General features: G+C 35.5%; 6 protein-coding genes and 1 long non-coding RNA gene across 10 annotated transcripts; 4 read left to right on the top strand and 3 right to left on the bottom strand.

Moving 5' to 3' along the window:
* The first annotated feature begins 11 nt into the window (after positions 1-11).
* LOC146885958 (uncharacterized) lies at positions 12-7493 on the top strand. The gene is made up of 3 exons (XR_014995866.1): positions 12-137; positions 2136-2196; positions 5454-7493. It is a non-coding gene; the product is annotated as an uncharacterized LOC146885958 (long non-coding RNA).
* GXM3 (glucuronoxylan 4-O-methyltransferase-like protein (DUF579)) lies at positions 131-1713 on the bottom strand. The gene has a single exon (XM_028077554.2). The coding sequence runs from the start codon at positions 1299-1301 to the stop codon at positions 360-362; it is 942 nt and encodes a 313-aa protein (XP_027933355.1). The 5' UTR covers positions 1302-1713; the 3' UTR covers positions 131-359.
* On the bottom strand, positions 2424-6417 carry LOC114188894 (putative serine/threonine-protein kinase At1g09600). Of its 3 annotated transcripts, XR_014995865.1 has the most exons (8): positions 6133-6417; positions 4971-5288; positions 4362-4589; positions 4138-4238; positions 3596-3710; positions 3240-3498; positions 3016-3141; positions 2424-2750 (listed from the first exon to the last, which is right to left on the bottom strand). XR_014995865.1 is itself a non-coding variant. In XM_085674839.1 (7 exons), exons 1-6 carry the CDS (start codon positions 6325-6327, stop codon positions 3058-3060), a joined length of 1398 nt encoding a protein of 465 aa, XP_085530965.1. In that variant the 5' UTR covers positions 6328-6417; the 3' UTR covers positions 2424-2750; positions 3016-3057. The 3 variants fall into 3 exon arrangements, 2 of the variants coding, with proteins under 2 accessions (XP_085530965.1, XP_027933359.2); XM_085674839.1 differs by having other exon boundaries at positions 3016-3498; XM_028077558.2 differs by having other exon boundaries at positions 3016-3498; positions 3596-3707.
* A 571-nt stretch (positions 7494-8064) lies between the features above and the next one.
* On the top strand, positions 8065-10932 carry LOC114187933 (uncharacterized). The gene is made up of 2 exons (XM_028076360.2): positions 8065-8270; positions 9273-10932. The coding sequence occupies exon 2, from the start codon at positions 9569-9571 to the stop codon at positions 10769-10771; it is 1203 nt and encodes a 400-aa protein (XP_027932161.1). The 5' UTR covers positions 8065-8270; positions 9273-9568; the 3' UTR covers positions 10772-10932.
* A 1405-nt stretch (positions 10933-12337) lies between these two features.
* On the bottom strand, positions 12338-15914 carry ABCF4 (general control non-repressible 4). Of its 2 annotated transcripts, none has more exons than XM_028076358.2 (2): positions 15671-15914; positions 12338-14783 (listed from the first exon to the last, which is right to left on the bottom strand). In XM_028076358.2, the coding sequence occupies exon 2, from the start codon at positions 14772-14774 to the stop codon at positions 12594-12596; it is 2181 nt and encodes a 726-aa protein (XP_027932159.1). In that variant the 5' UTR covers positions 14775-14783; positions 15671-15914; the 3' UTR covers positions 12338-12593. The 2 variants fall into 2 exon arrangements, with proteins under 2 accessions (XP_027932159.1, XP_027932160.1); XM_028076359.2 differs by having other exon boundaries at positions 15663-15815.
* A 4557-nt stretch (positions 15915-20471) lies between these two features.
* Positions 20472-21135, top strand: LOC114188637 (protein STRUBBELIG-RECEPTOR FAMILY 5-like). The gene is made up of 4 exons (XM_028077203.2): positions 20472-20614; positions 20742-20850; positions 20924-21018; positions 21063-21135. The coding sequence occupies exons 1-4, from the start codon at positions 20472-20474 to the stop codon at positions 21133-21135; spliced, it is 420 nt and encodes a 139-aa protein (XP_027933004.2).
* Positions 21136-22522: 1387 nt separating this feature from the next.
* Positions 22523-24192, top strand: LOC114187725 (mitogen-activated protein kinase kinase kinase NPK1-like). The gene has a single exon (XM_028076048.2). The coding sequence runs from the start codon at positions 22955-22957 to the stop codon at positions 24002-24004; it is 1050 nt and encodes a 349-aa protein (XP_027931849.1). The 5' UTR covers positions 22523-22954; the 3' UTR covers positions 24005-24192.
* Positions 24193-24661: the final 469 nt, after the last annotated feature.

Genomic DNA, 24661 nt, shown 5'->3' with positions numbered 1-24661 from the left:
TTTTTATTTTTATTTTTTTACTAATAAAATAATACCTTTTTTTAATGGGCAAATGGGCAAAGACGACTTTAGCTAAAATTCAACAGACACATATCAAGGATCCAAAATCATTGTACAGGAAGTTACACAATTCAAAGGTAAGGTATCGTAATTTTCTCTATGGTCGATAATGCAATATTTGTTCGTCAATTATAATGATTTTTTAGAATCTGGACTCATATACAACATACAAGTTATTTAGGCTAGCAAATTACAATTATAATATTGTATAAAATTAAAAAAAAAAATGTTGTGGTGTTATGAAATATTTTATTGAAGAAGCAGTAGTGGATAAATGGGTTGAGAGTGATGAGGGTGGATCAGGAAGGAGGCGGTGGGGGAGGGCAGAAGGGCCCGCGCAAGAGGTGAGGGTGGTGCCTGAAGCTGGGAATGGTGAAGTGTCTCAGCCTGCCCTCTTGTTTGTTGATGAAGCATTCGCAGAGGAATGCCTTGGAGAAAGTGTCTTCGACCTCTCTGTTGACATCATGTACGAACACATCGGTCTCTCCACTCTCCTTGTTCCTGCTCATCATCCCAGCGGTGTAGATGGCACTCATCCTCCCAGGTGCATCCTGGTAGTAGCCGGTGGGTGCGTCGACCATGATCAGATCCCACTCTGTCTCGTACACCACACTGGGCAAACCCTTCAAAGCAAGCTGGCAAACGGAGTATCTGGGGTCTCCCACTGCTGTGCACTCCTCTCCTCTCCCAACCTCCATCAGATTCTCAGCCTCCTTCACCTTGCTGTCGTACCTCACGTGGTACGACTCCACCGTCGGAAACCGCCTCCTTATTTGCTCCATCCATGCCTCGTCTTCTTCCAGGAACACCGTCCTCCCACCATGATTCAGTGCACTCCACATGAGGCTGTCGTGCCCCAACCCAAACACCAGAAAGTTGCACGGGGATTTCTTCTCCAACACTCTTGCAGACACCGATATCTCTTTCAGCGTTTGTTGTGGGGTGATGGTTGAGGTGGAGTAGTGGATGAGTGTTTGGGAGAGAGAAACTGGTATCTTTTTGCAACTCGGGGAACAATTTTGGGTCTTTACTGAATGCGATGGTTGTGAGGTAGCATTTGGGGTCTCCTCTTGCATGTCTTTGAAGGTAGACAAGTTTGATCTTAGGACGAAGAGGAGGAAGAAGGCCACCAAGAGCGGCAGAAGGAGCAGCTTGGAATTGAATGGTTGATGGGGTTTGGGCCTCATCTTGGCTTGATTTGTGTGTAGAAAGTGAGTGATGAAAAACAGTGAAGCGAACATGGATATGCATGCGTTATATTTGGTTTGAAGTTAGCTGGCTAGGGCCTGGGAGGAATAATTGACGTTTGATGCTTTGACGCCAAGGGAACTCCCATGCACTGCCACTGGATGGATCCGCATTTGATATAGACAACACACCTCTCAGAATTGTGAATCAAGCAAACTGCAGTTGTTGCATCTTCAAATTTGGTGGAATTTCTTTCTGTACCTATTTTTCCGTCAACATCTTAATCTTCAATCTCTTTCTCTCACTCACTCACTCACCCACTCATTCGTGTCTGCTTTCTGAACATCAAATCAATCATAACAAACAAGCTTAGTCCATAACCCAGCTTCCTATTTTTATTCCTTGAAGGGAAAAAACTCTTGTGAACGTATTTTAAGGTTTTGCTTGACGACCAAGATCCTCTAGAGCAACACAAACAAATAAAGCGTAGAAAGTACAGCGAAACATGATTTCCTCTTTTCTTCTATTTATAAATGAATTGAGATCAAACCAAAGGAAGTGGACTTAAAGCTTAAGTTAGAGTGGGAAGAACAAATAGCCAGCCATTGTATATGTATAGTTAATAATCATACAGTGTTCGCTGTTCGTTAGAAATTCCACATTTCTTCTATTCCAAAGCTCCAAGTCTTGAGATTGCATGTTTTAATTAATTGCCTCTTGCATGTACACACCCACCCTAAGTATAGAATTGATTGCAGAGGTTAATCGATCTAGTAAATAATCCCAGAAATTAAGGTATCACATGAATGTTAATAGTAAATCTTCTGTCTTGGTATTACTTCACTTGCATACCCACGTTAATGAGAATTCGATGTTTTGAAATGCAGGACTTTCTTCAGCCTTTCGAATTTCCTATGCCAATGCCCTCTTCTAGCTTTGAACATGCAGGTAACCCATTAACCTATGCATTAAATCAATAAAATGTAATCGGGCAAAATCAGTTTCAAATGTACAATGCCATGGAAATGACTTCGCGATCAGGCAATGGGCAACTTGGTGTGTTTTATACAATTATTGTACACTCTATCGGCATGGATTTTATTGGCTCTATAAACTATCGACCTTCCTGAAGCATTAAGTTTGTTGGTTAGAACACTGTACAAGGCCTTCCATGGTAATTATAAATATCTGAAATGAAGAAGTGAGTTGAAGCGCTCTGAGCACTAGTCATCCATTGGCAACAAGAATTGAATAACTTTCATAACAAATATTTTATCTTGGCATTTTATGATAGCCACAACCCTGCGTTCGAGTGTTCTCATCCCATGTTAACTGCATCAGAACACTCTTGAAAGTCAGTCACTTTTTGATTTCTCAAACGAGCTTTCCGGACAGCATGTTGGGTTTGCCTTTCGTTTTCCTTCAGTATTCCTCCAAGACTATCCTCTGGAGGCCAGCGACGGTCCAGAATGATGCATGCGGGCATTTTAGTTAGCAAGGCCCTGTAATCATAAATACAAGCAGGTAATTATTTGACAGCTTCATATTCATTGAACATAAATAATAACAACCATCTCCTGAAAGTTTCATTCAGGTTCCAGTATCCTCTACTAATTACTAGTACAGATATATTTTTATTATCATACAGGGATATCTCATAGTATCCCTGGGTTATTAACATTAGCCCCGTTGCAAGAAAATCTTGATATCAAGCAAGTAAGCAAACCAGTCTTCACAGTCAACAATTGAGCAATTTCACATATTTACCTTGGCACGGTCCTTCCCTGTGGGGAGAAAGTCCTTCTTCTGTTAAGATTTGAGTCCATCGAACAATTGGTTGGACTCACTATCTGCTTTATGGCTATATATCCTGCCAAATTGATCTTCTGGCAACTGCGAATTCACACCAAAGTCACCACCACTCATTTCAAGCAGTGAATCACCACGAACTGCAATTGAATTAGAAAATCTTGACAATTTTGCGACGCTACCTTGCCAATAGGAAGTATGTTTGCTCAACTCAGACTTTCTTGATATAAAGCCATGATCAGGGCATGTTAGGACATTTTCCTCTGTCAAATTCAAATTGCGTGAGGATCCATAAACACTTGGATGCATTGACTGCCCAGAATGAGAAAGTACATTGTGTGCTGTTGACGTTGACTTTACAGGTTCGCGAGAGAAGCCATAACCCTCATCCTTTTCGTAATTGTACTTCTCACAGACCCGCTTAGAATTACACTGTCCTTTCTGGCGCCAAAAATCACATGGAAAAAGGAGTGTCAGGCAAACCCAAATAACTCATGAAAAGAATGTCCATTAACATTATGTGTTTATGATAACGTACCCCAATAGTTGCCAGAAACTCAGCATTAGCACCAGGTATTGGCACAGCTGTAGACTCTCTTAAATTATTCCCAAGTGATTCATAATCATGTCCTTTATTTGGTGCTCTTCGCCTGCTTAATAATAGACAAATGGGTGTCAGGAGAAACACATGGAAAAATAATAATAGACAAAGCCGTGTCTCAAAAAGAAGAGGAAAAACCAACCAAAAAAACACTCAAATACTTCTGCAATAATAGAAATGAATATCCTGAGAGAACAAAAAGGAAAGGAAGACAAAAAAGAAAAGTCCAAAACGTTTCTATTATTGCTTGAGACATGGATACAGAAAATAAATAATCATTAAAGCACACACTAGAAAGGTGTGCGAAAAATGTCCTATTGTTGCAGGTAATGCAAAAAAATCAGATATGACAAAATCACGTAAGAATTGACTCAAGAAAATTAGGTTTAGAAGGTGACACCGCCGCTGATTGTCAAATTTTCGGATAACTAATTTAATCTAATTTATTCTCTAATATAAAAAACTCAAAAAAGTAATACCTTCTAGCTTCCTCTTCGCGAAGTTTCGCATCAAACTCCTTACTCGGTGGATACTTTGGTAAAGATGATGGATCACAAGGAAGTGGCATCGTTGTGAAGAACTAAGCATGGAAAATGTCAGTGGCTAAGGAAAAAAGGTTGGGAAAGAAATCTTCTGAGGCCCATTCTTCTGTTCAAAGACGATTTGTAGTGTGAACTGCACTCGTAAAAGAACTAATATTTACCTCATGCCGAAGTGCTGAAGGTGCAGTTCCCCGATCATCCGATTCAACAGCTAGAAGGACCTCCAAGAGGCTCAGTGTAGATGAAGGAAAATCCTTGAATGTCTGAGAAACAACGCGTATGTAAGGATGTTGAGGTTTAAAAATTGTTGCATGCGGTAACTTTGACTTCTTCCAGTATTCTTCAGAAGGAGATCCACACAGTTTGAAGATTTTATGTAGTTGCTCCACCTAGAATGACATATTACCAGATCTTAGTTCCATGGAAAGTTGTGACAAAACAATTAAGTATTTCAAATGACACCTTTTAAATCGTAAATACCATTTCTCATCAATAAAATGATTGCAGGTATAACTCAAATGGCTATAAAACTAACATGTTGAAGTTAGATTACAAATGTGATGCTTATTTGATTTCTTCCTCTAGTTTACATTACTTTGTAAAGGTATAACTCTCTCTCCTCCGATGCAAATATGCATAGGTAACAGAAGAGAACCTATTAGTTTAAGGCTTGTATCATCAAAGATTTGATGATAAAGGTATCCAATGCAAAGGCTTGAGTATGTCTAACAAAAAATTTGCACATAACCAAGACAAAAGTAGAATACTACCTCTGTTCGTCCAGACAGTATAGGCTTCCCTACAAACAACTCTGCAAGAATACATCCAGCACTCCACAAATCCACAGTAGTTCCATAATCTGTAGCTCCAAGTAAAAGTTCAGGTGGCCTGTACCACAAGGTCACTACCCGACTTGTTAAAGGCTGCCCCTGAGATGGCTGAAGCAAAGTTGCGAGCCCAAAATCACCGATCTTTAGTCTGCCATTACCGTCAAGCAGAAGATTTGAACCTTTTATGTCACGATGCATGACACCACGACTGTGACAATGTTCTAGACCACGAAGAAGCTGTTGCATGTAACACTTGATCTGTAATATGACAAAAATTATTCACCCAGTTGAAACAAGAAGCCGAGGTCCTCTAATGAGAAAAGAAAATAAGAGAAGAAGTCTGACACGGAGCTTTAAGTTGTGAATACAGTTGAATGCAAAGAATACATGGGCTTTTAATAAAAAGGTTATTGTTGGTTTCAGGTATTGCGTCGGAGTCCTTCACGCCGGCTACCAAGTGCTCAAAGGATGCTGGCAAAGGAATCAATAAATCAAAGATTTTATTGGAATCCATGGTGGGGGTTTGTATTGGTAACTAAGATGTTACACTTTACTATTAATGTTTTCTACTTATGATCTCATAACCAGTGCCTAACTGTTCAGTGTTCTTCTTTGCTTTAAACAAATTTCTTGTCTATTTCAACTAATAAGTTAATTAGGTCCAAGATATGCAAACTAACTGCAATATCCAATGCAGTTAGTCAGAGCTTTACAGCTCTAGAGCCACTAGGGATTTTTGCAAGATGATGAGATACGCAATTCAAAAAACTTTAAAATGTCGTTGTTATCCCGGTCAAACCCTTTACAAAATATACAATGTTTTTGAGTCGTCAAATTCAATAATAATAATAGTAGTAAAAGTGAATTTCGATTTAAAAAGATATTTAGCAATCCATTGCTTCAGAGTTTGTGTCAAGCTTCTTTTAATTATAGAAATGGTAGACACTTTTCTAGATCTCACATACGGACAAATGACATCAGGTGAATTTTAAATGCTTCCAAGAAAAATTTACAGTTGTAAATGAGAGAAAGGTTGTTATCTTTTCTTTAAGACTCTGTTATGCATAATTAGAAGGTAGGTTTGGGTATAATTAGAAGGTACCTGTGCTTCGGAAAACTTGATGTCAGGTATTGCTGCAAGTCCTGCAAGATCGTGCTCCATATATTCAAAGATAAGGTACAAGCTACCAGAGACCCGTGAGGCAATCATGCCCTCAAGCTTCATGACATTGGGATGATCAAGCCTTCGCAACACAATAATCTCCCTTGACATAAAACAAACGCTTTCTGGATCCATATTAGTAAATCGAACCTTCTTCAATGCAACAATTGTATTTGTTTCAAGATCACGAGCTTTATAAACACTGCTGTAAGTTCCTTGGCCAATCTGCAACATGACAGGTAAGTGATTGAAGAAAAAGATATGGTCGGTGACATTAAATAAGAATGGAAAGAGAAGCAAGGAAAGGAATAATAATAGGAATTGCCTTATCCAACTTCTCAAAGGAATCAGCTCAGCCCTACGAGGTATCCAGCCATTAATGGCTTCACCGGCAACTGCAGACAGCCAAGAGGGCCATCCAGCGAGAACCTGTACTCCTCTTTCCCCTCTGGTTATACTATACAACCTAGACATCTTAGGTTGTTGTGTTTGTGTCGTTGATTGCACCCCATTCCCATTGGCTTTCTTGTCTCCTTTCTGTTGAATTGGGGTGGAGGCTTTTTCTTGAGTTGCATTTGAATTTGAATTTGAATTGGATACTAGGGAAGTGGTGTCTCCGAAATGGTTGGTGTTGGGGGATGGAGTGGCCTTCAAACTTTCAGTATGGTTTTGGGAAACGTATTGGTGTGATGGTGGTGATTTTGCTTTGGAGCATATGCAACCCATAACACCCGCCACCAATTCCCAACCCAACAATGCCAATGAGAATGTGATTTTATGTTCTTTTTCTTTCTGTTGTATTATACCGTATTAGGTTGAAGAAGGGATGGATACAGAGACCCAATGTGGCCCTGCCCAGATTCTCTAACCAAATGAAATGAAAGGAAAAACAGAAACTGCGAAGCGAAATGTGGGTGAAGAAGGGATAGGAGATGCTGTGGAAAGAGAGAAACTTGTAATGTGGGTTACAATTGAACGGAAACAGAAACAGAGGGTAATGCAATTGCGTGGTTCAAGCAACAAACGACATGCAGATGCGGTGTCATTCACCGGAAAACACAAAAACATAGCATACATGAAATTGAAAGGAGATGAGCGGTTAGAGCAACATTGGACGCCTAGGATCTCCAATCCAACATCTCTAACTATGTCTCTCAATTACGCCAAATCCCTTTCCCTCCCATGCACACTCCCATACCCACGCCTCTCTGTCACCTTTCAATTATATTTCATTTTCCACTCACTCCTAAATCTATAACAAATCTATAACAAAATATATAAAAAGATAATTTTTTTTTCCACTCTCATGATATCAATTATATCTTTTAGAATATAATTATTTACTAAATTTTTTAAAATTAATGTTTATTTTTATCTATTTTCTATAAAATTATTTATCATTTTTTTTATTATTTATCAATAATTAATTTTTATATTTATTTCACTTTATTTTATATATTAATTTAATAACATTATATTATTATTACCTATTAATTTATTATGATTATCATTTATAGTAAAAAATATGTACATATACGTACGCTAGTCAAATAACTTTAAATAAATTTATAAATAAATTTAAATAACTATCTTTAATTCCTTCCTAAATATATACATAAATTTAAATAACTATTTTTTATTCCTTCCTTCTTCCTTCTATTATTATTGCTTATTGCATACTATTCAAATATATAAGCAGAGGAGAAGAGAAAAGGGTTGACAAATATTAAATTAAATTTTTTAATATTTTAAAAGTAATATTGAATTAAATATTTTAGGGTGTTGGAGTGTGAAAAGGATAGGAAAAAGGAGGAAGACACGTAGGTTAGGGCGAAAGGCGAAGCAAGTGGTTTTATCCACGAAGCGGAAGGTTCGGAGGACACAGCTGGAGACAGGCTGTCACCAACAAAGTCCCACTCACCAATTCCCCTCTCTTCTCTAACTCCCTCGCCATCTCCTGTTCCCTTCTCTCTCCCAATTCACCTTCGCGCACATCCGTTGCAATTAGGGTTAGCTGATCCCCTTCTTCCCCTCTCCCTTCCTCGCTCCTCTTCACCGGATCAACCGTCCCTTCCGCTGTAAGCTCCCTCTCTTTTCTTCCTCTTCCTTCCTTCAATCTCTTCTTTCTCTTTCTGCTTCTGTTTTTTCTTTCTTTTTTTCTTCTCCCAATCGATTTCAATTTTGATTTCATCCCCTTCCTCTCTTTCCTTCTTCAAATACCCAACAAACCTAACTTTACTTCACATTTTCTTCCGTCTTTCCCTGCCTCAACCCTTAGCTTTTCTAGTTAATGTGCCTTCTCAATCCTAAATACCTGCTCTCTCCACACCAACTCTCTTATTTTTTCTTCACTACACTCACTCTTCATTTATTATTGCTATCGCTTTCAATCAAAACACCCTCTCATGCTCCACAACGCCATATCTTTCGTCTCCTATCACACCTCTTTTTGCTTCTATATGCAATTTACTGCTTTCAACTTAATGTTTCTGTTCCCGATGACAACTCCCGGTTACAGTCTCCACTCTTTTCGTCCTCTCTTCCAAGTTTCTTTCTTTTCTTTTTTTGTCTCTTTGCTCTGCTGAAAACCAGTCGCTGGCCTATGATTTTATGTGATTATTAAATTATTTAATGTACTAATATATCTATATTTGTTTTGAATTGCATTTGTTGTTGCGGCTCCCTGGGTTTATTGACACTGCGAAATATAGCTAATGAATGTGGTCACAATTGAGGTCACACCTTTGACATTGCATGCAAAACCCACTCTGGGACTTTTTTTATAAACCTTGTTATCAATTTAGGAATGTAGTGTGTAATCTCACATGGATGTTATTGTTAGCCTGTATAAGTTATTTTTCCTTTCAATTTATTTTTTCCATGGCCTGTGTTTTTGCAACCCGGTCAATTTGTTGATATATGCTAAACTCTCTGAAGATTGAAATGATTTTCCTTATGAGTTTGGTTTGAATATCTCAAGTTCTGATATGTGATCATTTTAAGCAAAGTTGTCTTGGTTTTACATTTGAGTGTTCAACTTTCATTGTTTCTTGTTCTAACTAATTCGTTATCTATTTTAGGTGCTTGAATTGGATAATCAGCCTTAAAGCTATATGTTCAGGGGTTGATGTATTGCTCATAATCTTGTATCTACAGTGACCGTATGGAGGGGTGCTACTTGATTGATCTGGGATGTTGTGGAGCTATCTATCTTGAGTGATTATGCATATCTGGATCGAGTTCAATCATCTTATTCTTTTAATAACACTGGGAACTCATTGATATATACTTTAGTTCTGGAAAGAAGGCACAACCACCAGAGGATTTCCTGTATCCATGCTGTCAGAGAGCATGCGTGGAATCTGTACATCGGGTAATGCCCCTGTCGAGAATAGCTACCGAGGCATTCGGTCTGGTGACGATTTGTTTAGTAGCCATCTTAATTCTTCTTGGGTTGATGTGCATTGCTTACTCATTTTACTTCCGCTCTCATATTCATAGTCAAGGTCTGCTTCAGCTCACTTATTTTAGTGGTCCTTGGATCATCAGAATCACAATCATCCTATTTTCAATCTGGTGGGGTATTGGTGAAATTATTCGACTGACTTTGTTAAGGAGTACCTTTCACTTAAAATGGCCGGACACTGTCTGCAAGTGTTACATTGTATCAAATTTGGGATTTGCAGAACCGTGCCTATTCCTCACACTTGTATTTCTCCTTCGGGCACCTTTACAGGATTTGGAGACTGGAATTATGAGCAAAAAATGGAATGTGAAAACATCGGGATATGTTCTTCTTTACTGCCTCCCAATGTTTGTTCTTCAGCTTTTTGTTATTTTGGTTGGACCTCGGTTAGACAAGAATAGGGGTTCTGGAAAAAAGTTGCCTCATTATTTTTCAAGTGCGGGGGCTGCCTCTTCAATGGCCGGGGAGAGTGATACTGCCTTCTGTACTTACCCTTTACTCAGCACTATTCTCCTTGGCCTTTATGCCATTGTCCTGACTTCATACCTTTTTTGGCTTGGTAGTCGGATTTTGAAACTAGTTATTAACAGGGGTCTGCAGAAGAGGGTTTACACATTGCTATTCTCAGTTTCATGTTTCCTTCCATTAAGGGTTCTTTTTCTTGGTTTATCTGTTTTATCCGGACCTGAGCATTTTATGTTTGAAGCCTTTGTTTTCTTGGCTTTTCTTGCACTGGTATGTTGCGCTGGCTTGTGCATGTACACACTTGTTTACCGTCCAGTGGCAGATAGCTTAGCGTTGGGAAATCTGCAAGACATGGAAGTAGCTAGGAGGCGAAACGATGATCATAATGATACCGTGTCTTTCATTGCTAGCCAGAGTCATCTAGAAGGAAATGTTGAAGAAAATGTTCGGTCTAGTCCTGGTAGATACTCTGATGCATCGACAAAGCGAGGATCGATTTCATTTCGGACATTAGAAAAGGGTGTTACATCAACAGGAACATTTGTTGAACTTAGCCTCTTCTCTCCCAGCCGCAGTGCAACCCCTCCAGGATCGCCTCCTCTCCTAGGTTGGCCAATGCGATCACCAACGCAACATATTGGACCATAGAGGCAGGCTGGAAACTGAATATGTTGGATCGATATCAATTTTGTGGAAAAGGGAAAACTGATTGTAAAGGATTTAGCATCAATAAGGCGTCTTTTTTTTTTGTTTTTTTTTTTTAATTTGTTATGTTTGCTAATTCTAGTTATAATGTTTTTGCCCTGGAATTTATTGTGAGTACACTCTTTTTACGCTTCTGTACCATCTCGACATCGTTTTACTTGTTTCTAATTTTGTACTTTAAATGTTGGAATACTCTTGCGTGAAGTCATTGGGTTAAGATAGTATTAGATTCGGACCTTGTGTTTGATCTTTGGATCGAATAAGTATCTCTGTATTACGAGGTTATTTGGGGTCAGATTACTTTGCTTTGCCTATTACATGGCAACCAAGCCTAACTGGAAGCTTCTAAGAAATGTAAGAATGTAGTCTGATTAAACCTGAATACCTCTTCCATCGATGTCTTTCTCTTTGCTTGAAAAATAGGCATTACCAATTTTACCGCTTACGTCGGTGCTTAATTGGTTAGATTTAATTTTGATTAACTTCCAATTTAAAACTTTAATAACCGTAGTTAATAGTTTATATAACGTAGAGAGGGGACTATCACCACAAGTGAGGTTTGGTTTCAGTGGAAGGACTGAAATACGTGATTGGCAGGAGACAAACCAGTCAACATTGCACTCGCATCAACCTTAGCCTCCAACATTTGCAGGAGACAAATCAAACAACTACAGTGTGGAATGTGTTGGATCTAGCGTGTACATATATTTATGTATGTGAATTGTTTTGTTTGATATATAGAACTAATTATGTTTTAGAGATTAGGTGAAGGAAGTACATTTGGAAATTAAAACGCTTTGTGCAACCCTAAGGTTACGAGATGAACTATTCTTATGATAATGTTGTGTAAGAGCATGAAGCGTAAAATCTTAATCCAATATAAGAGAAGAATATGATTCTAAGAAGACGAGCGTAACGGGGAACTTTGAAAGCAGCCTAAGGCTTGACTTGATTTATTGAATATAATGGACAAATCTAAGTGTCAGTAGAAAACTAGAGTGTAATGAAGAATGGTTTAGTTAACTGGAGTCATGACCGAGTCTGACAACTACGAGAAAGTTTCAAAAGTCGACGAGAGATTTTGATGATTAAATAGCCTATGCTCCTTACACTCACGCGCCGAATCTCATTCTCCTCACCCTCAGTTGTGCCCTCTTCTTATTCCCTTTCCTAGTTCCTAGTAATCATCATCTACAGAATTGTTTTCCTTCGTTGCATAAACTTTCCCTATTTAAAGGGTCAATCATTAACTAATGTAAGATGAAAATAAAATTATTTGTTGGGTATAAGAGTCCAACCATTCCTCAAAGTTTTATTTTTTTTTCTGCATGTAAGTGGATACGTTTGATTAAGTTGAAGATCACCGAGACTAGGTTTATATTTTTGCACATTTCCTAGTGGTTCATATAGATATTAATCTTCTTTTGTATAAGAAACTGCATGTCTAGGAGAAATCTGTGCGTTGGTTATATTAACAAAATATCGAACCTTTGGAGATAACAGGGAAACTTTTTAAAACAATGAATGTTTATTTAGTCATAACAGATTGAATTACACGTCGACCCACGAGTTTCACCAACAGCATTAATAATAGCATTTATCGCAACCTAAAATTACACTCAGTTGCTAAATACAAGAAAAGGGAGACAAAATCCGGCATCAGCAGGAGGAACGTCATCTTTATCAGAAAAATATAGGAAGGCAAGAATATAAATATATGTGGGGAAATTGTCATAAAAGTAAACTGTTTTAATAAAAAGCAAGTTCAGTCATCAACTTCAGCTTTAATCTCTCTCATCAAATCCTCCTTGTAATCCTCAAATGTTCCAGGGAAAGTTTTGACAGTACCATCCTCGACAACCCAAATTTGACTCCTTTCTTCATCATCACACACACGTGATATCAATCTTGAATCATGACTGACAAGAACAACTCCACCAGTGAATTCATCCAGTGCATCTGCCAATGCATCAATACTTTGCATGTCCAGATGATTGGTTGGTTCATCTAACAATAAAATGTGTGGCTTTGACATGGAAATAGATGTGAAGACAACCCGAGCTTTCTGCCCTCCTGATAGTTTGGCAATAGGAGTAAGATGGTTATGACTCGGTAGCCCAAACTTACCAAGTTTTGCACGAACAGCCTCCTGCTTGCTAAGTCCCTCCTGATCGGGATGGAGACGCAGAAGATACTGCACAGCTGTTTCGTCCATTGTTAGAAGGTCCACAAAGTGTTGGGAGTATCTTCCTATCCTCAACTTCTGACTTCTTCGTACTTCACCCTCGGAAGCAACCAAATCACCAGCTAGAAGATTCAACAACGTGGATTTTCCAGCTCCATTAGGCCCAACAATGGCAACACGAGTCCCCATATCAATGCCAACATCAACATTTGATAGCCTAAAATCCTCTCGGTTTGGGTAGCTAAAGCTGACCTCAATGAGCTGCAAAAGTGGGGGTGTAAGCTCAGTGGGTTCAGGAAAGTGGAATTCCACACTGTAATCCCTCCACTTCTGTGGAACCTCTGATGGGGCATCATCCTCATCAACCTTGCCCTTGCCTTTGCTTTTAGATGCTTCCTTAGCTGCTGCAAACTTTGCTCGATCCTTAACCTTTTCTTGCTGGGCTCGGTTTCCACTCCTTTTAGCTGCTTTCAACTGCTTGTCATAAATCTCATACTTCTTATTCATCTCTTTGCGACGCTGTTCATATCCACTCTCAAAATCATCAAAATTTCCACGATAGAAATGAAGTTTCAAATCATGGAGATGAATAATCTCAGTACATACTGTATTGAGAAAATCTCTATCATGTGAGACAACCACCAAAGTTTTCTTCCAACGGCACAAATACTCTTCCAACCAGAGAACAGCCCTCAGGTCGAGATGATTCGTGGGTTCATCAAGTAATAATAGCGTTGGTTGAACAAAAAGTGCTCGAGCTAAAGAAATTCTCATTCTCCAGCCACCACTGAAGGATTTTGTAGGGCGGCCTTGCATATTCTTTGTAAAACCCAAACCGGCTAATATCTTTGATGCCTGAGCTTCAGCAGCATCAGATCCCATCAACTGTAGTTTTTCATATAGCTCTGCTAGCTTTTCTCCCGTATCATCTTCTTCATCATCATCTTTGTCTACACTTTCTTCAGCAGAAGCTGCATTCTGAAGAGAGGCAACCTCTTGCCGAATTTTAACTAGTTCTTCATTAGCTGAAACAACGGCTTCAAGAGCTGTCTTGTCATCACCAACTACCTCCTGCTCAACCAGAAGAACATCAATATTCTTAGGTACTGGTATCTTCCTCCAGGCAAGAAGTTTCAGCAGTGTGGACTTACCCTTTCCATTGGGTCCAACTAAACCATACCTCTTCCCATGAGATATCTTCACTGATGCATTCTTCAAAAGTTCTTTACCACGAGCAGAAACAGAGAAATTTTCTATTGTTATATCTTTCACATTTGCGTCAGCATCATCATCTCCATCAAGCACCGAAGCTCGGCTTCCAATGACCACAGTGAATGCATCATGATCATCCTTGAGAGCCTCCTTCTTTGCCTGCTCAGCAGCATGTGCTGCTAAAAGATCCTTTTTTTCACGTTTTTTCAACTCTTTATCAGCAATAGGCACATCAAGTGGTTTTAAATCAGGCCTTTGCTGCTGACTTCCACGTTTGGATGCATTATTTTTCTCCTCCTCCTGTTCTAGGAGATCATCATCTTCATCATCAGAAGGAGGAAGATCAATACCATCGGTGTATGCAGAAGCTTTTGGAGCAGATTTTGGCTTCGGCTTACTGGAGGTAGAGGAGACTTTTTTGGGTTTGTCAGGCTTTTCATCCATACTGGCCAGCATGGCAGAGACAGAAAATTTTTCCTTCTTAGGAGCATCTTTAGTTGTCTTGGTCTTCGCAGATGGGCCAGCATCCTCTGTCTTTTTCCTTCCCATTGTAGAAGACTGAAACAAGCAGAAAACATCTTAAAGTCAACTAACCATACACCGTTACTGCTATGCCCTTTCCCAAATAAATATTGTTAATTGAGCTAGTCAATAGTAAATCCGAAAATATATGTTAAAATGACCTTAATATAGGCTCTGCACACAAAATTTAAAATGTCATATTTCAATTTATTTCTCTAACCAGTACTTTTTTGAATACCGATTACAAGATATTTCATTGATACTTTTCAATCAATTTCTCTAACCAGTAACATGAGTTAATTAGACACATCGTGTTTCAACTTTATAAATTACAATTCGTTGTATTAGATACAAGAGTTGTCTATGTCTACACATCTGTTTTGGACAACCAGATGTCAAAGTACAAAGGAATCAGAAAGTGATAAAATCATTACATGGGGTGTGATCTAAAGAGGAGAAATGAGGAGAGGGAAGCTAAATTGAAGGCATGCAAAATTAAAATTACAGAATTGGTGTAAGAGTAAAGGTTTCATAAATAAATAAATAAGGAAATCAAATATATTATATAGAAAGGTGCAGGCAAGTATTAAAGAAGAAGCAAGAAAGCAAGAGACGAGGATGACGAATAGAAATGCAATCAAATAATTAGTGGGATCACCTATGTAACCACCAATCTATCTATCTATCTAACAATCTTGATTTCTTGAACCGATTGAAATTAAATAAAGGATAAAGGAGAGGTCAGATGAAAATGGGGAGGGCGATGCAGCAGATCACGGAAGCACAGAACGGTGAATGACGGAAGCAGAAAAACGGATAAAAACAATTGTAATCGAAAAAAGAAAAAAAAAAAAAGAGGAAGGAATTGATGAAACTGAGAAGAGAGAAAAGATAATACGGAAAGCATCGGAAAACCTTTGAACCTGATTCGGCGGCGGCGGCGATCAAGTTGGGCACACTCGAGTGGAGTTAGGGTTTCAGTCCAAGCTACGATTTTCTTTCACCCTTTCTTATCTTCTTTTACAATTATATACCCTTTGTTAAACCACACCCTCTTTTAAATATGCCTTCAAAAACAGATCATTGTATTAATCAAATGAAATTTACAAATTACTAAAACTAAATGGATCTTTGTCAGTGCCTTTTAGTGTTGTAAGGAGTAGAAAATCAAAACAATCCAACCATTTAATAGTTTTTAGGAACAATTTTAAGAAACAACCAATAAAACTTTTTAAACAATTTTAAAACCTTACAATTTATCAAAATCTATAATTTAAACATTTTTCTCATTCCGTTTTCTATCTTTTATATTTCAAATTTCACCTTATTTATTTTTGTACCTTGCATATTATTGCCCTTCTAATATCACTGGGCAATAATAGCATATGACAAAAAATATAGTATAAAATAACTTCTTTTCGTATAAGATATATCATTTTTTTTTTCAATATCAACAGACTTTCACATATTTTCTATTAGACATATGATATATTTAGTTCAAGTTCGATCAATGCAGTTATTGTAACTTTATTAAAATATTTTCTTGTATCGTTTTCAATTGTATAATATGGTACTCGGTTATAAAATAACAATGGATTTATCATTTTAAAGGTTGTAAAGACGATAATAACAGATAAATGTGAATTTTTTGTTTTTTAAATAGATTTATTATCTATTATAACTTATGAAATAGAGATATTAGAAAATTTACTTTATCTATTATATTTATTATCTATAATAATTTATTATACTATATATGAGAAGATACTAGAAAATTTATTTTATTATTATTTTATTTTGTTGATAAGTATCTTAAAAATTAATGTTTTAATCATTTGATACTTTTAGTTTTTTTTATTTATATTTATTTTGTTGTGTACATGAAATTTATTTTTCTTTTTTCTTTTTTATTTGATTTATTTATAATTATTTTTTTACACATGTGCTTAAAGTTGTTTTACCTTTTTATCTATTTATTTTATTTTTAAATTAATTTGCCTATATAATTTTTTATTTTTTATTTTATCTTTTTATAACTTCTCATTAATTGATCATTTTATAAATTATTAAAGAATATCTTATATTTAAATTATAAATTTTGTATTATTTTTTTTGTTAAAAATATCATATATATTCTGGTTTTAATTTGATTGATGGAGATATAATATATTTTATTCTTTTTTATTATTATCGAATATTATGTATTGTGATGATATTTTAGATTTTACTTTTCTTGTTATATCATATGATATTGTACTTTGTATATTGAACAAGTCTTTTTTGAATATTATAGTTATTTGTATTGCACGAGGATTCCAATCCCCTTCCTTCATTTTCACATCAATAATTATATTATAATTTGTGTCATGAAAACTTTTAAGAGATATTGAATAATTAGGATAGTTATTAATATTGTTTTCACACATCTCATAGTGCAAGAAGGGTGCTTTGAGTTAAAAAGGTGAGTTGGGATGAACATGAGAGGTTGATAATTTAATTAGGTTAAGTATATCTGTAGTTTCTGAATTTGATGCAAAATTATAATTCGTCGTCGTTCAAAACTTCGATATATTTTGGTTCTTAAACTTAAAAAATGAATGAATATGGTTATTTTAATCTAATTACATTAACTTTTTTTGAATTGTCAAACACATTTCTCAATAGATATAATGTGTCAAACGATGTAAACAGTTTTGATATTAACATGAAATGTGTTCGACAGATAAAAAAAAGTTAACGTAGTTGATTAAAATGATTATATTAATTCATTTTTAAAGTTTGGAGACCAAAACGTATCGAAGTTTTGGACAATGACAAATTCTAATTTTGGATCAAAGTTCAGGGATAAAATCTTTCAAAAAAACTAGTTTTAAACCTATGCATATGTGGGTTGATGTTTTTTATGTGTTTTTTTCATGTTAGTAAATATATATTACATTGAAAAATATTTAAATATATATTATATTAAAAGATATTTAGAAAAATAATATTTTTAAGTTTATAATTAAATTTGAATATAATTAACGTGGAGACTACTCATAAGTTTAAAAAGTCATTATATATGTAAAAATGTATAGAGTAAATTTTATAAAAATACAAAGGATATAACATGTTAAAAAATATAGAGTAAATTATCCAAAAATAAAAAAGATAGACTATGCAAAAATATGTAAAATATACTGATTATAAATTCAAATTAGTGTATAGACATATTGGTCTAATGTGTATTGTTTGACTCATATAATCAGTGCATCGACAAAGTCATCTAATATTTAATACTAGACTCAGAAGCGGATCTTCTTTATGATTAAGGGGAGCCATGGCTCCCCCAAGTTTTTAATTTTATTATTTATATATATTTATATGTATTTTAAGTTTAAATTTATATATTATTGTATTATTTATATACTTTTATTTAAAATGTACAATAAAAATTAATTTGATGGACCTTGGTTAATAAAGGGATTAAAGTTTTAAATCTACTCATAAGGTTTTTTCACAGCAAGTCATTAAAAAGTGTGAAAGAAAAAAATACATATTGAAAAATAGAGATGGGAGGAGAGAGAAAGAATAACAAATGCTCACAGTATCTTATGAATGAGTATTCTAGTATGTATGTTAAATTTATGATTTTTTCCATTACGATATTTCTTCCAAATTAAGTTTTTTCTCAAATTAGTATGAACCTAAGTATGATTTTAGGAATTATTTTATGAATTTTTTTTATTATTTCTCGTCTAATGTATATTATTAGATTTGTAAACAAGATAAAACCAATTTCCTAGTAATTTATTTTCATAAGTTATAATAGTATTTTCTTTTCATATAATATTTTTTATGAATGCATGTAAATAACATTTTAGAAAAAACAATCTTTCATATGATATTGTAAATCATAAAGAAAAAATATAGACAAGAGATGTTTGACAATAATTTTTTCATTGAATTTAAAATTCACTATATTTTATATCATTATTTATTTTCAATCTGCACACAGTGATGTATACCAATTAGTTCGAGCATGCATGATTTTTTCTTTTAAATTTAATATTCTGATTAAATATATATATATATATATATATATAATTATAATTATTGTTGAAGAAAACTACTTGTTACCGTTAGTCCCTTAGCATCAATGAATAATTATAAATGAGTATATATTATTAAGTCTATATATTCACAATGATAGAACATGTTGACGACCAATCAAGTAATTGTCAAAAGTTCTCCATAATTGATAAGAACTACATTTTATCACATTCAAGTAACTCTATATATAAAGGTATGGATATGAAGATCAATTTAAGATTTCATTTAATCCTCGAGAAAGTAAAATATTATTTTAAGTCGTGATCATAATTACAGTTAATATTCAATATTATTTTGCATGGTTAATTATAAATTATTTTGCATAGTTAATTATAAATGCAAAGCAATTTTGAATACAAATACTTCCCTATCATTATTCAAAAGTTAGAATAAGATAAATTATTTTTATTTTAACAAATATACCTACATACCAAGCAGTCTTCTAGACTCTATCCATATAGACTCTATCCAAGAGTATGAACAATTAAGACTCTATCCAAGAGCTCCTGAGGTATGGGCTCACCCCTCCTTCGTTCAGGGGGAATTCTTGTCGTGTGCACTAATGTGTTCCATTTATCCTGTGCATATCAAATTAGAATTACATCAAATTAGAATTAATAAAAATTGTAGTAAGAAAAAACAAAACAAAGATCTATCATACCTTTAGATCTTCAGGAGTCCTGTGGTCTACATTCGAGAAAGCTCGTAGCTTAACCTCGCGCCACCTTCATGATGGTATAAATGTTATTAGAAACTCACTTATTCACATACAAGTAAACTGATACTGATATTATTGATAACATCATACCTCCCAACTCCAAGTAATTCAACTGTGCGCACAAGAGCTTCTACCTCATCCACAGAGAATGGTCTCCTGGTTCGACGTTGCGCAATTGTATGACTTGAAGGACCCTCTTGTTCTTGTGTTGAAGGAATAGGCACCGAGACACTTTCCGTTTGATGCCCTTCATTGCAGAGTTTTTCAATTTTGTCAATGAGTTCTGCTACATGTGGTTTCATGTTGTCGCCCGCTTAGAGTTTCCAATTATGGTGTACGTTGTGCACATAAAATTGCTAAGTAAAAATGTAGTAACTTTACAATTAAACATGACTTATTTATAACATGCAATCATGTCATTAACATGATAACATGTAACATGCATGACATTAATTTAATAATAAAGTAATTTAACATGTAATATAATTATTTTTAAGTTTGAAGAAAATATTTATTTATATTATATATATATTATATATATTATGATTATTTATATTTTATAAACGTTTATAAATAATATTTTAATTTTTCAATTCAAACCGTTGCTCTCAGTATACTTTAAAGTACACTTTATATCGGTTAGTTCTTAAAGCAAATCAAAATAGTCGTTGCTATCATTTCTGCTTTATATTCGATGTCACTTCAATTGTTTGTCCATTCAAATTTCTTTCTCTCTTTCTGTTCATTTTCAAGCACCGGAACAACATCTGTTAGCTGGGTTCTCCATGGTGCTCCCTCTGAGGAATTCTCGTAGATTGTTTCAATCCCCACCAAACTTCAGCACCCAAATATTGTTGAGCTTGTTGGTCATTGTTCGGAGAAGGAGCATATGCTAATATATGATTATTTTAGAAATGGCTCCCTCCATGGCTATATTTACACTTAACAGACGACTTCAGCAATCCACTCACTTGGAACACAAGAATCAGAATTGCATTGGGAACCGCTCGGGCTATCGTGTTAGTTTATATCTCCCATATAGTACCTGTGTACTGAAGTATCTTGTTTTGACCATATGCACAACATATTCCTTCATACATTTTCCCTTCAAATCCAGATTATACGTCAATTTGGTTATTACTATGTCAAAGCTGGTGTTTATTTTCTGAATATGCCTTTTTCAGGTACCTCTCCTCCTTTATTGCACAAGAATATATCAAGTCCTCGAATATTTTGCTTGACAATGATCTGAACCCTCGTCTCTCAGACAATGGTTTCGCATCCTTTCACCAGGTTTGTTTAGTCCTTAATTATATTACATTATATATCGAAAGTTCCTTATAAGATGAGTGTTATTTGTTGGTAGCGTACTAGCCAAAATCTTGGGACGGGATATAATGCACCAGAGTGCACAAAACCTTCAGCTTTTACACAGAAGAGTGATGTATATACAACTTTGGGGTAGTGATGCTGGAACTTCTGACAGGTCGAATGGCTTTCGACAGGTGGGTGCTTACTGAGGCGCAAATGGAGGTGCAAACACAGATCGAGAAGGAAGGAGAAAGGAGAAAGAAGTGAAACGAAGAGGTGAAATGAAGGAGAAATGAGAAACAAGCGAAACAGAGAGGTGAGTGAACGGAGAGGTGAGTGAACGTTGTGAGAGTGAAGTGATTTAGGGTGAAATTAAGGAGAAAGGAGAAAGGAGAAAGAGGCAAACGCAAAGTTGAGTGAACGCAGAGAGTGAAGTGATATGGGTTTGAGTAATTTGGGTGTCAGTGACTTTGAAAAGTTAAGAAAATATTAAATTGTTGAGTCGAAAAATGAAATAGAAAAAAGAGAAAAAAGAGGGAACAAAGTTTTACCAAAAAACAAGGAGGTATCGAGATAAAAGTGGGACATAAATAATTTCATAAAATTATTAAAATAATGTTTTATATAAAGTGACATTTTAAAATGACACAATTTTAAATAATAATATGATAATGTAAAAGATGTAGTTAGAAATACCATATTATATATATATATTATGATCGTTATTAAACTGACATATTATACTGAAAAAGTGACAATTTTAATTAACTGTCGTATTAAAAATATCGTTGTATATATAATTTTTTGTAGTGATTCTAATAAAAAGTAGCAACTTTTTTCTTATTCATCTACATTTTATTGATTTTAATGGATTAAAAATACAGTAGATTGTTCAAAATCTTAATGTTTAAAACATAATTTTTCTCCAGTAATTAATTCTAACAAAAGTTACCATCAAATTTCTATATTATTTATAGTTTGCTGATATTTGTTAGTTTTTTTTTTTCAATCACCGAATTAGTGAATTTGAATATGGCACATGCTTAATGCTAAAAGAAATAAAATGGATGGCATAAGATAATTATTCTCTTGCTTGATATTTAAAATTGCATTATTGATTTATGTGTTTCTTTAAAAGATCTTGCTTTGTTTTGTTTAACAACTCAATGCAAACCTAAATGTCCATCTCGCAATAATTTTTTTAAAATAAGGAAACAATTGAAATCAATGGTCAGACTTGAATGTTTAAGCAATAATAATGTGATTGATATATTTATTATTTAATTAAAATAAACTGACCTATCGTACTTAAATGTATTTTCTGAACAAAGTAATTTCAAATAATTTTATGAACATTATATAATCATTTAATCTAAATTCTTAAGTTGGTTTTCTTTATCGACAACAGCGAAATTACACAAGATCCCGTACACTACACGTGGGAATCTTGAGTCATGTGTGGCGAGAAATGAAGGGAGAAAGTCAAAGTTTCTTATTTTCTTAATTTGAAAAATTGCTAAATAGGAACATGGGCATTTGAATGGTTCAAGCTTGGTACATTTGTAATAGTTTATGTATTGGGGTGTCCTCTGTAAGAAGATAGAATGCTAGTTAATACAAAATATACTGTTATCTGTATATTATGTTTTTATTATGATTTGGAAACAAACAAACAGAGAGAGGTGCAAAAATTAAGGAGAGCCAACCGTTAACCGGTAACGAGCGAAAACGGTGGGTTTTATATAAGTTAGAGTTTGTTGGTTTGGTTTCTTTGTGCGGGCTTGCGTCCCTTGTCGTTGATTCAAAAACATTAACTGCAACTTGAACTTGTTCCAAAGCCTTGATTTTTGAGCATTCCCACTCACTGCAACCAAAGGAAGGGGTTCCCTCTAGAGGGCGGTTTTCCGATTTGTCGGAAACCGCTCTACCTATCAACAACCAGTTTGAAATCACTAGAAAGAAAGAAGAAGCAATGGTTATTGGGTGAAGAAGGGGGTATAATAATGCGTTGCATGGCTTAAGTTTTTGTCTGTCTATGGAATGTGTATGTGCACAGGTTATTGGATCGGATTTGTGTAAATAATTTATGTGGGTGGTGATGGCGGCGGCGGTAACTAGAAGAAGAGACGGTATGTGTGGCGTCCACCAATGGGCGTGGCCTAAACCCAGCAAATGGGTGAAGGGGAAACTGGTTGGATGTGGATCTTTCGGGACTGTGCATTTGGCGATGAACAAATCGACGGGTGGGCTTTTTGTGGTAAAGTCATCAAATTCGAGGGCAGGACGTGAGGCTTTGGACGAAGAGGTAAAAATCCTGAAAATAGTTAATTCATCGCCATACATTGTACAATGTTTAGGGACGGAGGAGGAGGAGGGGAAGTTGAATGTTTTTATGGAGTATATGGCAGGAGGTAGTTTGGCAGACGTGGCTCACAAGTTCGGTGGGTCATTGGATGAAGAGGTGGTTCGTGTGTATACCAGAGAAATTCTTCACGGCCTAAACCATCTTCACCTTCATGGAATTGTACACTGCGATCTGAAGTGCAAGAACGTGCTTTTGGACCCACAAGGCAACGTGAAGCTGGCGGATTTTGGATGTGCGAGAAGGGCAAACGAGTTGAGAAAGTCATTTGGTGGGACTCCTCTGTGGATGGCTCCTGAAGTGCTGAGGAACGAGTCTGTTGAGTTGTCTGCAGATATATGGTCCTTGGGTTGCACCGTTATTGAGATGGCTACCGGCAGGCCTCCATGGGCTAATCAGGTTTCAAATCACATCAGTGTTGTTCTCTGGATTGCCCATGGTGATGGGATTCCTCAGTTTCCACCACATTTCTCCGATGAGGGTTTGGATTTCTTGAGCATGTGCCTGCAGAGAGATCCCCGTAAGAGGCCTACCCCTCAACAGTTACTTTCCCATCCCTTTGTTACTCCCCAACATCATTATGCTTCCTCACCCGCAAGCGTCTTGGAGGTTCACGATTTCAAGGACTCTTGTGATGTTCATCACGATTTCTCTCTCACAGACACACTTCCTTCTTCTTTCACTGATTACTCCAAAGGAATAGCTGCTGTTTGTAAAGCGGAAGACAGTGCTTTGGGCTCATCGGGGAATTGGATTACAGTTAGATCAGGCTGAAACATTCATCATAGAATTGTATATTTAGATAGACAATTTCAAATGTACAGCATTCTGTAGGAAACCCATAGGATCTCAACTTTCAATGCCTTTTCCTTTGCCTTCTCATTTCCCTTTTCTAACCATTGCCTTACTCTTCTGTACCCACAACTTTGTTATTAAGGCATAAATAATGCAAGGTTCCTACACACTGCATGTCATTTTTTATATTAAACCAAACATTTTAATACTTCCTACCTCCTGCATGTCAATACATTTTTTCAAGGTTCTTCTAAAACAATTGTCACTATTTTTCTTTAAATCTTCATTATTTCTATTTTCAACAAAGAAGTAGTCAACTATATATACATCTCTCACCATATTAATCGATTTCAAAAGAAGTAAATATATAATCTTCTGTGTGAGCTTTTTCTGTACTTTCGGGCATCATCCCCTTTTCTTAAAATTGTTGTCTTCCTACAAAATAGAGTAATCAAACTTGCCCGCATTCTCTTACCATCTTTGAAATCTCTATTACAAACACTTGTCTCCTAATTTTTTAAATATCACCAAGATAATTTATGTAACATTCAAAAATTTTACAAAATATATTTTTAATATATAATGTATTACAATCATATTTATAAATACATTGTTTAATATATATATATATATATA

This window comes from Vigna unguiculata, chromosome 6, assembly GCF_037176805.1.
Source record: "Vigna unguiculata cultivar grain cowpea cultivar isolate G323 ecotype 2 chromosome 6, ASM3717680v1, whole genome shotgun sequence".
In the NCBI taxonomy this organism is placed as follows: domain Eukaryota; kingdom Viridiplantae; phylum Streptophyta; class Magnoliopsida; order Fabales; family Fabaceae; genus Vigna; species Vigna unguiculata.
The sequence above is the reverse complement of the archived record's forward strand: the minus strand, read 5'-3'. Positions and strand labels throughout refer to the sequence as shown.